Below are 13666 nucleotides of genomic sequence, written 5' to 3' on the forward strand. Positions count from 1 at the left end.
CACACTGAGTGAAGACAGGCATTTGGCCACCTAAGTCACTTATGGGGCCCAATCTAGTAGGTATGCACACAGGCTGCCCAGTAGATCAGGTTCCCTTCAAAATCTGGCTGCCAGGGAGGGAGGTGGTGGCGGCAGGGGAAGCTGCAGCAACATCCACCTTATCATTTCTAACCCAGTGGTTAGTAAATTGTCATTGGGACAAAGAAAGTGAGAATAACACTGTAGTCTAGTGTCTAGGACATGCAACTGGAAGATGGGAGATCCAGGGTCCAGTTCCTCCGCTCCAATCTCTTGTTCATCAGATATTACCAGTGGAACAATTGTAATAGGGAGATTGAGGGTACCTCATATCGAAGCACCTGTAATTCAGTGGTTAAACCACCTTCTTCAGAGCCTGAAGACCTTGTTCAAATCCTTTCTTCCCTTCTCCACCCCCACTCTACCAATGTTCCTCCTCACTTCACCCTTCTGTCATGTGGATATGAGCTAGGCACACATTAGGTGCCTACACCAGCTGAGTCTAGGCAGTTTGTGGAACAGTGATCACTAAGCAGAAATAGGCACCTCCCTGCAGCCCAGACTTAGACATCTAACTTAAGATCCCTCCCCCAGTTTATATTGTCCATTAGCTTAGTTTAAGTGGCCTCCCACCTAGGGAGTGTGATCCCATTTTAAGACATCTATCTCGCCCCATTCATTGTATAGGAAGGCCTAGGTGATTCTGTGCATCACAGTACTGTTCCTGTATTTTTCTAAGTGCTTGTGTGGACCTGGCCCCATTTTTTGCAATATTGAGAGATCTGGTAAGTAATGTAAGTATCCTGCACCTGCTGTTTCCACTCAGGGCTGATTCTTTTGCAATAGCTCCACACCATGTTTTGCATACACAGCTGTCTCAAAAGCTGAGATACCTAAAGAAATAAGATGGAAAGTGAAGATGGCTTTTTGATGATCAAACAAAAAACAATTCAAACAAAATAGAATGCAAGGCTAAATTTCAACAATTCTCCTTCAACACAGTATGTTATTGCAGAAGTATTTTTAAAATTAAATAGCAACAAGTAATCTACTGCCCTGTGCTGAACCAGTTTAGCTTGCACTCTTCTCCAACCAGACTCTCTGGGCCCAGCGTTGGGCACATCCTCCGGGTTATTTTGACAGTATCTATAAGTCAGACAAGGCATACACAACAATCTTATGGGCCCATGAAGAACCATTCCAATAAACGAGTTTTTTGGAAACTATCATAAAGATGGGGGCTTCAGATAAAATTTTAATGGAATTACTTTGCAGCTCAGTGCTCTTACAGGTACAAACAGCATGTATTCAGGGTACTGTCACCTTTCTGAGTTAAAGGCCATTCTTCAAAGCATAACATAAAATACTGATCAGAAAAACAAAGTCTATAACTTTCTTTACGGGTAATCAAATATTATTCCATTGCATTTCAGCCCAGTGTAATTACTCAGGCAGGCAGCTTTTAACTCAGAATCAAATGGGTTAAACTGTCAAAAATGCCTACAGAAGTCCCTGGGGTGCTTTAAAAAATTTTATTTTGAACTGAATGGTATCTCAACGCTTAAATCACTAAGGCAGCTTTGGAACTTTTAAAAAAATCGGACCCAATATGTTAAATTGTAGTCCTACTTTGAAAATAACTTTTTAACAGATGTTATAGTTGGATATCATTTTTAGTGTCACAGACCACACTAACAATTATATGTAAAATAATCAATAGACATGTCTGTACTTTCACAAAGATGCTCAGTCTATTCAGGTTGAACCTCTCTAATCTGGAACCCTCTTGTCCATCAAACTCAGTAATCGAGCATGATTTTAGTTAGCCGGATGACCAATTATCATGGGTGTGGTCAAGTTTCCAATGATACCATAAAGTTTGTTTACCCCTACATGTCTTCTAAGAGCCCAGTAAGCAGTGGAAGTGTTGGTAATGTGCTAGAAAATATTGACTTCCCGTCATCTGGCAAATTCTCTTATCTGGCACACATCAGGTCCGGAGGGTGCTGGACGAGAATGGTTCAACCTGCACATTAATTGATGGTTTTGGTTATTTGTGTGGCCAGTTCTGCTAATTCAGTGTAGAATGAGAGTCAAACATAGCTCTTCCTTTCTCACACATTAACACCATTAATGAAGGCTCTACAGTGTCTCACTGTTCTCCCAATGATATCTCTCTGACTCACAGCCTTCAATAACTGAAACTTTAGCGTAGGGCTCCATCTGCACAGAGCAGTCAACTCCTCTTCTTCTTTGGCCTACCTCATAGAGTGATGGAGGGGGTGTCGGCCATGATTTGTCCAAAACATTCTTTGGTAAATTGCGCTTGAGTTTCATTAAGAAGGAATAGCGAATGTAATCTAAGAAGTATTCATTCTCTGAGCAGCGAGGATAGTTCCGGTAAATAAACCCTTTAATAAACCTGAATGGGCAGAAGAAGTGAGATCAGTAAACATCATGGATGGATTTGAAACTGATTATTAAACTAACGAACCTAAGAGGGGTGTTACACTCAAATCATGCAGTGGTAATGTTTTCATTTCCTTGATGAACTAGAACCCAGTTTTAGAAATTTGTATTGGAGATCTGTAATCAGTGCCATCCCACAGGAAAAGCATTGCTTGTTTTCAGCCATCATACTCAATTTTCACATCATAGTTTTGAGTACATGTAATTAACTACTGACTCATCAAATTCTCCATTCCACTGAAGAACCAGAATCATTGTATTATTGAATACAGACAAATTCCCGTGTTCCTTAGTCTTTATTCAACAGATATGTTTGTTTTTTTTTAAAGTCACAGAAACTACACTTAGAAGACTGTTTATCTCCATCTGTTCAATGTTAGAAACTAGATTTTGACAGTCTCCACCTACATTACAGTCCATGTGACAAAAGTTAGTTTTTTAAACACACCTTCTAATTGTCTCCACTGCCCACTTTTTCTTGGCAGCTTTTCGGCGTCCCTGTGATCCACGCCACCATGACTGGATAGTTATTGCTGAAAGCAATAAAAACCAAGATATTACTTTGACCAAAACTCCTTAATCCCATATAATCCAAAACATTCCCCTCTACTCTAGGATTCCTGGCTTTCTATTCTCACATCTCAAACTCAAATCAACTTCTATTCTCCTTTGACCCACCCTCTTAACAGAAACAGAAAAGGCATTTCCAACTATACAGGGAAGTAGCTATAAACTTACTCAGATTTCCATACTCACACATACCTGAATGTTTCATGTGCAGGAATTTCTGTCTCCAATAGAAGCCTCTCCATGTGGCCTGGATTTTTGTTGCTGAAATTAGAAAAATAAAGTGCCATCAATTAGAAATAACACACAAGGCTCTGACAGAGAATATATCAATTTAAAAAAAATACAAGAAACGCTAGCAGTTGTCTGCTAAATGGTTAAATGTGTATGAATTACCCAGACTCTGCTTCCGCATCTCCAAAGCATCTTCTGTTGCAAATAAAGTCTTGGGAAAACGAATAAAAATCTTTGTTCTGGAAATGGAAAGGAAATGATTACACACAGAAAACCAGAGGGGCCTACATTCTGCCCTCACCATTCTCCTTGGGACTTCTGCTCTATCATCCCCCCTCTAGACCCAGGAGTCATATTTAAACATAGACTCCTCATAATTCACAATCCCAAATAAGGAAAAAAAAGAAATAACTGACCGGCCCATCTTATATTCCTCCTGTTTGTAGCCTAGATGTTTCACAAGCACAGCCACTCCATCATGGGGGCGCCCTTCCCACGTGGGCCAGGTTTCTGAACAGAGTGATTTGTACCTGGAAACAGACGAGGAAGAGAGACTTTAGAATAAGAAGTAAAGTAGAGCACGTCTGCATGGTACAAAGCGGAGTCTTAGCGACTCTCCTTAAGAGAGAAAACCATTCTGGTAACCAAGGCCTTTTAGCTACACAGATTACACGTTTGCTGCATAGAAACTTCTGAACACATCAGTGCAGAGATGGTGAGGGAGAACAGATCTGAGCAATTACTGTAAATCCTACCTCTGCAGAAAAATTTCATATTTTCGGCGATAAGCAAAACCAGCTCTGCGCACTCTAAGGTTTTCCATCAGTCCCAAATATTTTACTTGATGTCGGATTAGAACTTCATCAAAACGACCTAGAAATCACGTAAGTGGTGGAAAATTATCACATTTGTACTTCCTAGTTATTTTCCTAAAGACAGTGATTCAAATTAGTTGGTAACCTTTAAAAATGTTATTTTCAACTACCAATTTAGGTGCCTCTTTTTGCTAGCCAGGAAGATACAGATTCACTTAAGCAGTTAGATAGCTTATTGTACATTTATTTTCACACTTAATTTTTACATTTTTGTAATTTGTGAGGAAATGCATAATTCATCATTTTCTATTTATTAAATGATTAATTTTTTTACCTGTGACTTATGTCAAGTTCAGTTTGGAAAGCAAATCAAATTCAATAGAAAGATGCACAAAAACAGCATTTTAATTTCTTTAACAAAATAAAATTACCTTTAAAGATATACAAAACCATTTTTAAAGGGAAAAAAACAAGTTTTGTGTTTAAAACTAGCCAACTTATTCAGCAAAAGAAGTATTTGTAGTTAATGAAATGAACTAATTTCACTAATGCCTTACCAGCTTGTTTAGCATCGTTAGGTTTAATGCAGCGAATGTATGATGGCTCCTTGGACATCAAAATTTCCATTAATTTGGACAGACTGTTCTTAAATTGAGTTGCTGCCTAGAAGAAGACATACTCAGTTATGAAGTGACTGATTATAACTAGTTCTGGTGACACTGTATCACACACATAAGGTGAGAACAACTTTTTCAGTATCAAAGTTTTACATATAATGAAGGTCCTATTTTACCCCACGGTGTTAGAGAGAAGGAGACATTATCTTCAGTAATTGGAAAGGACCATGCTTCAATCCAACTCTTTGTGTCCTTACCGTTTCAGGTCTCTTTTTATCTGTCAACTCTGTCCTCTCAAAACAATGATTTATTATGGGATTATCTGAGTTGCACATGGTCTAAAAAGAAAGAGCAGAGAACAAATGCATGAAATAACTTAAAGCTGCACTGGACAAAGACCTGGAACATGTATTTTTGGGAGCTGACAAAAGAGATGAGATCTAGTTTGTTTTTTTCTCGCTCTAATTTCTATGATAAACGACAATGACAAAACAAATTCTGGGATCTTGGGTTTTTCTGCATCATACACCCATCAGCAGACTGTACCCTGAACACTGAAAGATCCAAGACAGAAATGGACCTTCACAGCCCTTTCCATTCTCAACTTGATCATTTACAATGCTCAACAAAATAGGCAGTTTTTACTCCATACTCACCTCCTTCAGGTTCCGAAATAGGAGGTCATTGTTTTTATCCAGAAAGCCTAAAGAAAAACAAACAACCTAATCTGCTGGTGCTGTTTCATGGGAAGTCCTCCCTAGAAAGGCAGGACCTTGAGCTACAAAAATAATTTGATTAATCAAATTACATATTTAGATATAATATGTGGCTGCATTTATTGAATGTCAGGAGATAAGGGGAGAGAGAAAGCATAAGAGGGGTGGGGAAGAAGTAACTCTGTCAGACAATGGTGTAGTTCAGGGGTTGGCAGCCCATGGCACGTGTGCCACTGTTGGCACATGAGCTGATTTTAAGTGGCACGTGGCAGCAGCTCAACTCTGCTCCCCATCCCTGTACACAATATGGGAGGGTATCGGAAGATGGGCACAAGGATGGAGCCCCTGCTGCGAAGGCCCTGCTGCAGCACGGGGCTGCAGTTAGAGCCACCATGGACCCTGTGGGACTGGGGCTGGGGCCTTACCGGGGCAGCCCCCGCCATGTATTGCTGGGACAGAGCCCCCACTGTGACATGAAGCTGGAGTCCATGATGTGGGGCCAGAGCTTTCCCCAGAGCACCTGCTGTGGCATGGGGCCAGGGCCTCTGCTGCAGAGTCCAGAAGAACCAGGCTGTTATTTTCCCCCCTCCCAGGTTAGCTGGGAGTGGGTGTCTGGGGACTGGGTGGGAGGAAGTGTGCAGCAATGGGCTGGAGGTGGGCGGTCTGGATGGGATGGAGAGGGTTGGGCTGGGGTGGGGTCTGGCAGGAGGGGATGTAGGAGGAGAGTGAGGTGCTCTGGGCAGGAGGAGGCAGGAGCAGGCTGAGTGAAGGGGGGAGTTTAATCTCCCTGCCGCTTTTTCACTGCTCCCTCCCTCAGCATGGCGAACATCACCGGAGAGAAAAGTGCCCTGGAGAGACTTTTCTCTCACACTCCATACATTGCCCCCTCCGCTGCTCTGGCAGGAATTCCAGACGATGAGAGTGGCAGGCGAAACCTCTCTCCAGGCAGTGCTGTGCTGCCATTCCCTGAGCCAGTGGAGGAGGAGCAGAGGCACAGGCTCTGGCAGTGGTTGCAAAGCCACTTCTCGCCCTGCCCCTACCTCTCCAAGCAAAGCTCCTGGGCCAGATCCAGCCCTGGGTTGCCTGGATCCACAATCTGCTATGGGCTGAATGCTGGGAAGGGGAGACTTGGGGTCTGGATCCAGGTAAGCTGTGGGCTGGGTGGTTTCCCACCTCTGCTGTAATGAAACTTGAAACAAGGTGAATCTGGGATGGTAAAGCTCTGCATCTTTATTTATTTATTAATGAAGCTATTGTAAAACAGGACTATAAGCGACTTTAAAAAGTATCACCAGCACTTGGGCTGTACATAGATGTCCATAAGATCAAATTTCGGCACTCTGCCTCAAAAAGGTTGCTGGCTACCGGTATAGTAGTTATGTAATACTTACCTGTAACACTGTAGGTGACCTCTCCTGCATAGTGTAAGAGACGGAACTCTTCTCGGCCTAGCAACTTCCGAGTCTTCTGGTCAGCCAGCTTATGTCTGGGAAGAAAGCAGAAAGATTTAATGAGGAAAAGATACTAGTCTAAAAATAGACAATCTACAAATACTTCTGATGCTAAGTGCAGAACCATCGCAGAGCATAGCACACGAATGGGACCAGAGGAATAAAGGGAAGTTGCCACTGTGTTTCTCTTTAAGAAGAGCAACACAAAGGCAAATGGGAGCTATAGACCAGCAAGTCTGAGTCCAGTCACAGAAAAATATTCAGACTTGTTCCAAAGGGATAAAGTATTAGCTTTTTTAAAAAGAAAGGGGGTCACTCTGTGCATATGTGAAATCACACTGCAGACAACAGCCAAGAGACTTTGAATGTCTCTGGCAACAGAGAATTAAGTTATCATGAACCCACGCTGGGAAGATGATGCCAATCAGACCTTGAAATTGAGCATATGAAAAAGTTCAGGGATGACTGAAAAGATGAGGCTTACTGGTGTTGCAATTTTTTAAAATTACTGTTCCAAAAATGGAGATAAAGCAAGGTGAAAGGTAAAATTAGGGACTGAAAAGCCACAGAATGAGAGATACTTCAGCTGAAGGGAATAAGGGGATTTCAAAATGTGCGGGGTCCTTTCGAATCACTGCGGCCGGAAGCATGCTGATGCTAATGAGGTGCTGAATATTCAATGTCTATTTCAAAGATTTGTGCCAGTGTAGATATAGCCAGAGTGTGCACTGGCTGCTGCTGGGTAAGCTTCTGAGAGAAGACACTTTCTTCTCTCTTTTAGGGAAATGTGTCTTGCTCTGTTGTCTCCTTGTTCCCTTGCTGTACATTCCCGAGTTACTTGCCATCCTTGTTTCAGACTGGAGCACCTCTGCTGTGTGTCTTCCTCCCTCTGATCCCTGCACTGCAGAGATGGGGTACAAAGGCAGGGGAACACCCTGACTTTAGCAGTATCCTCTCCCCTCCCTCCCACCTCTGCCCCACACAGCTAGCAGGAGAATCCTCGGAGCAGCTTGGCTGCAGATGGAATAAGGTGCAGGGAAGGCTCTGGTAATCAGCTTGGCGGACCATAGAGGAAATGCTTGGTGGGACAGATATGGCCCTCAGGCGTGATTTTGCCCAGCTTGTCCTAACCTCTGTTTGTGAGAGGCTGGAAATGGATGACAGGAGAGGGATCACTCAGTGATTACTTTTCTGTTCATTCCCTGTGGGGCATCTGTCATTGGCCCCGTCAAAAGACAGGATAATGGGCTAGATAACCTTTGGTCTAACCCAGTATGGCCACTGTTGTAGAAGTAGGCCAATCATCAGTACACATAGATGCCAACAAAGACAAAGAAGGTACAAGAGAAATTGGACACTAAAGCTCATTGTGAGTCAAGTTCTAACTTAATCCTCTATTTTAAGAATAGCCAATGCAGTCACTAAATAAAGTTTTAACACAAGAGAGCATAAATATCCAAACTGCTAAACGTTAAATAATTTGCAAATCAGAGAAACAATGTTCTCCATTCTGAATACTGACCATTTATTTCCACCCTTTGTTTCCAGTCTTTTAAGCAGTCATCAGACAATAAGAAGACCTTCCCTCTTATTTCATGACAACTTACTGAACTTAAGAGCCTTTGGTGAGAGACCTTGTTAAAGGCTTTCTGGAAATCTAAAATACACTATATACCCTGGATCCCCTCTGGTCCACATGGTTTTTGATCCCCTCAAAGAACTCCTGCAGACTAGTAAGACATAATTTCCCTTTGCAGAAACTATGTTGACTCTACCCTAACAAATTATGCTCATCAATGTGTCTGCCAGTTCTATTCTTTACTACAGTTTCAACTAATTTGCCTGATACTGATATTAGACTTACCACTCTGTAATTGCCAGCTCTTTTCAAATATTGGCATCACATTAGCTATCCTCCAAGTCATTAGGTTCAGAAGATGACTTGAAGGATAGGTTACAAATCAGTTAATGCCTCCTCTATTTCACATTTGAGTTCTTTCAGAACTCTTGGATGGATGCCATCTGGTCACAGTGACTTGTTACTCTGTTAAGTTTATCAATTTGGCCTAAAACTTTCTCTAATGACACCTCATTCTGGATAGTTCCTCAGATTTGTCACCTAAAAACAATGACCCATGGTTGGGAATTTCCCTAACATCCTCAGCTGTGACTATCAAAGCAAAGAATTTATTTAGTTACTCTGCAATCACCTAACTGCTGTTTAAACATTGTCCAGGCTAATTAGTGGAATGGAAAGACTTATGTAACGAGATAGCATCAGATATTTTTTCCCCAAATAAAGAAGTATTTAATGAACTCTTCTACCTTTTTTGCATTATTATTGCTAGTTCTACCACTACCAACTACTGAAGGACCAACATAATTGTCAGGATTTAAAAACATTCTTCTTATCTTTTATTATGCTGTCCAGTGTTCTCCGGATGACCCTTGGCTTCTCTTATCAATAGTCTACAATTCTTAATTTCTGATTTATAGTCACTACTATCAAATTCCCCCTTCTTGTGTGTGTGTGTATATACCCACACATACATCTGCCTTCACATCCCCTCTAACCCATGTTCTATTTTTAACCGGCATTGCCTGCTTCCTTGATCAGGGAATTATGATTTTTGGGTATCCAGTGAAGTGTTCTTAAATAATTCCCAAATATCAATCTTTATTTTCCCCCTGATTAAATTCTTCATCCCATTTGATTGGTCCATAATTGTTTTCATCTTTGTGAAACGATCAAGAAAGATCATACTTATTCCTGCCTCAATCCAGGGGACTGAATAAAATGATCTATTGAGTTTCCTTCCAATCCTATATTTTTATGATTCTAGTATTATATTTTGCTGTATTAGTCTTCCAAAAGACATCAGGAAAGTTGAAATCCTCCATTAATACTAGCTCAAGTGTTTTAGCCAATCTTATTACTTTTTTGAAGAAAGACTCATCCACATCCTCTTCTTGATTTGGTTGCCTATGATAGATTTCCAACATATCATTACTATTCTTTTTTTTTTTTTTAATTCCAATTTTTGTTAGTTATACCCGCTTATTCTGTTGTCTTAACATAGAATTTAAACTCCTTTGGACAGCAAATTTATGTTGCTTTTATGTACTTCCCAACATAATGGGTCCTCAAGTAGAACCTCTGTAATACAAATAAGTACAACAGAGATCGCATATATTTAAAACTCATTGGACTTTTACATGTATTTTGTTCCTGCTCTTAAAGGCACAACTAGCAATAGCTATCTGAACACTCACGTGAGAAAATGAGGATGATTCTTCACGGTTTCCTCCAGCTTCTCCAAAAATGTCATGTCTGTGGCATCTCCAGGTCTCAGGCACTCCTCATCCTGTACAGAGAGGAATTGGCAAACACAGCAATATAAAAAAAAATGCAAGCATTCAACATTTCCTTCTACACATGTCAGCATGCAAACCAGAGCCATCCTCATCTCATAAAAATGGGGCCCTAGGTTTGGTTTTCTAGCTGCTTTATGTCTTGTACTAGAGAGGCTACCTAATTCACTTACATAATAAAGAACTACTGGACTGCAAAGGAGAAATGTTTTTTTTTCTTGGAGACTGGTTACACTTCTAGATTCTTTCCAGCCATCAGGGAGAGACAAGTACACTGACTTTTGATGAGAGGTTGTCTCTGTATACAAAGTGCTTGCTTGCTCTCACTGTTGAATTTTTAAGAGAAGCACAATTCAAACCTGACCATAAAAAGAAGTCAGACGAAGCCCTGTAACTTGAAACTGATCTATGTACAGTGATAATGCTTCAAAAGAGAGGAATTTAGATTGGTTTAGAAGGTTTCAAAGAAAGAGACTGATCATGTTTGCCCTTCGATCTTCTGTTCCAACTAAGAAAGAATATATATGATTTAGAACTATAGTAAAATTCCTTTAATCTGGGCTCTGATGGTCTGGAAATCCTGATGGTCTGGCATCTTGCACAAACAGTCCCATTTATGGGATAATCCAGCAAAATTTGACGGTCCAGCACACAGAAATCCCCCAAGACACACGTAAGATTTGCTAAGTATCACAGAATCACAGGGCTGGAAGGGACCACAGGAGGTCATCTAGTCCAGCCCCCTGCTTCAAGCAGGATCTACCCCCACTAAGTCAACCTTGTCCAGCTGGGGCTTAAAAACCTCTAGGCATGGAGAATCCATCATCTCTCTAGGCAACGCATTCCAACACTTCACCACCCTCCTGGTGAAGTAGTTTTTTTTTTTTAAATACCTAACCTACACCTCTCCCTCTTCAACTTCAGACCATTGCTCCTTGTTCTGCCATCTGACACCACTGAGAACAGTTTCTCACCCTCCTCTTTAGAGCTCCACTTCAGGATGTTGAAGGCTGCTATTAAATCATCCCTAAGTCTTCTCTTCTGTAAAATAAACAAGCCCAAATCCCTCAGCCTCTCCTCATAGGTAAGTAAGGTGGCTTGGGTTATGGGTTGGAGCCATGGGAGAGGGGCAGGGGAGTTAAGCATGGGGTAGGTTAGGGCTGCAGGGGGGCCAGTGGGTGGAGTTAAGTCGGGGCGTGCGGGGGTGGTGAAGCTGGAGATGCGTGGGGTACAGAAGAAGCTGGGGACGTGGAGGGGTGGTGGGGCACATTTGAACTAGGGCATCGGGGATGAACTGGGGTGTATGGGGTGAGGGTGGCACACAGGTGATGAAGCTAGAGACACACAGGGGAAGCATGGGGTGGTGAAGAAGCTGCAGGAGCATGAGGTAGTGAGGAAGCTGGGGATGCTCAGGAGTGGTAAGCTGCAGCTGGGCACAGGGATGGTGAGCTGCAGGAGAGGGTTTGAATTAGGGTGCGGGGCTAACGGTGACATCCAACTGTCTGGAAAATTTGGTAATTCAGCACCTGTCTGGTCCTGGACATGCTGGATTAAAGGAATTTTACTGTAGTCTTATAGCAGAGCCTGCAGCTGTAATACGTGCCCATTTGCTGAATGTTGCAAAAATATGCAAAAAAAAGATATGACAACCTAAAAATACAAGTGACCCTCAAAGGGAAACAAGGAAAACTGTTAAATATATACAGTTTCTGTAACATATATACATTTTAATTTTGAATAAATAAAGCAAGATCAATCTATTTATTCTCAACTGTCACCTAACCCTAACCTATCACTAGCTGGGTGGTTGCTTTGCATTCAGAATTGCAATACAGGAGGGGATTTAGCAGTCAACAATGCTCTTACTGAGCCCTGCTTGATTGCCATGAATACATTATTTATAGTAACAGAGAGGAAGCCGTGCTAGTCTATACACTATCAAAACAAAAAGCAGTCAAGTAGCACTTTAAAAACTAGCAAAATAGTTTATTAGGTGAGCTTTCGTGGGACAGACCCACTTCTTCAGACCATAGCCAGACCAGAACAGACTCAATATTTAAGGCACAGAGAACCAAAAACAGTAAGCAAGGAGGACAAATCAGAAAAAGATAATCAAGGTGAGCAAATCACAGAGTGGCCAATATAACACCAATATTTAAAAAAGGCTCTAGAGGAGACCCTGGCAATTATAGACCGATAAGTTTAACATCAGTACCAGGCAAATTAGTAGAAACACTAGTAAAGAATAGAATTGCAAGGCACGTAGAAGAGCACAAATTGTTGGGCAAAAGTCAGCATGGTTTCTGCAGAGGGAAGTCGTGTCTAACTAATCTATTAGAATTCTTTGAAGGAGTTAATAAACATGCGGACAAGGGGCACCCAGTGGACATAATATACCTAGATTTCCAGAAAGCCTTTGACACGGTCCCACACCAAAGGCTTTTATGTAAATTAGGTGGTCATGGGATAGGAGGAAAGATCCTTTCATGGATCGGGAATTGGTTAAAAGACAGAAAACAAAGGGTGGGAATAAATGGTAAATTTTCACAATGGAGGAGGGTAACTAGTGGTGTTCCCCAGGGGTCAGTCCTGGGACCGATCCTGTTAAACTTGTTCATCAATGATCTAGAAAATGAGGTAAGCAGTGAGGTGGCAAAGTTTGCAGATGACACCAAGTTGTTCAGGACAGTCAAAACGAAAAGGGATTGTGAAGAACTACAAAAAGATCTCAGCAAACTGAGTGATTGGGCAGCAAAATGGCAAATGAAATTTAATGTGGGTAAGTGTAAGGTAATGCATGTTGGAAAAAATAACCCAAATTACACGTACCACATGATGGGGTCAAATTTAGCTACGACAGATCAGGAAAGGGATCTTGGAGTTATAGTGGATAGTTCTCTGAAGACATCCACGCAGTGTGCAGCGGCAGTTAGTAAGGCAAATAGGATGTTAGGAATTATTAAAAAAGGGATCGATAATAAGACAAAAGATATCATACTTCCCCTATATAAAACTATGGTACGCCCACATCTCGAGTACTGCGTGCAGATGTGGTCTCCTCACCTCAAAAAAGATATATTGGCATTAGAAAAGGTTCAGAAAAGGGCGACTAAGATGATTAGGGGCTTGGAACGGGTCCCATATGGGGAGAGGCTAGAGAGACTGGGACTTTTCAGTTTGGAAAAGAGGCGATTGAGGGGCGATATGATAGAGGTATATAAAATCATGAATGGTGTGGAGAAAGTGAATATAGAAAAATTATTTACCTTTTCCCATAATACAAGAACTAGGGGACACCAAATGAAATTGATGGGTAGTAGGTTCAAAACTAATAAAAGGAAATTTTTCTTCACACAGCGCACAGTCAACCTGTGGAACTCCTTGCCCGAGGAGGCTGTGAAGGCCAG

General features: G+C 41.6%; 1 protein-coding gene across 6 annotated transcripts in view; it reads right to left on the reverse strand.

Moving 5' to 3' along the window:
* The window catches only part of MYO1C (myosin IC), a 178706-nt gene that overhangs the window by 26197 nt on the left and 138843 nt on the right, over positions 1-13666 (reverse strand). For all 6 annotated transcript variants that reach the window (XM_075013372.1, XM_075013371.1, XM_075013374.1 and 3 more), the window contains 12 exons: positions 10161-10252; positions 6828-6922; positions 5377-5423; positions 4978-5058; positions 4661-4766; positions 4044-4161; positions 3705-3818; positions 3451-3527; positions 3250-3318; positions 2936-3020; positions 2281-2440; positions 828-911 (listed from right to left, as the gene is read on the reverse strand). In XM_075013372.1, coding sequence (XP_074869473.1) covers positions 828-911; positions 2281-2440; positions 2936-3020; positions 3250-3318; positions 3451-3527; positions 3705-3818; positions 4044-4161; positions 4661-4766; positions 4978-5058; positions 5377-5423; positions 6828-6922; positions 10161-10252 — 1128 coding nt within the window. The remainder of the gene's footprint in view (positions 1-827; positions 912-2280; positions 2441-2935; positions 3021-3249; positions 3319-3450; positions 3528-3704; positions 3819-4043; positions 4162-4660; positions 4767-4977; positions 5059-5376; positions 5424-6827; positions 6923-10160; positions 10253-13666) is intronic.

This window comes from Carettochelys insculpta, chromosome 19, assembly GCF_033958435.1.
Source record: "Carettochelys insculpta isolate YL-2023 chromosome 19, ASM3395843v1, whole genome shotgun sequence".
In the NCBI taxonomy this organism is placed as follows: Eukaryota; Metazoa; Chordata; order Testudines; family Carettochelyidae; genus Carettochelys; species Carettochelys insculpta.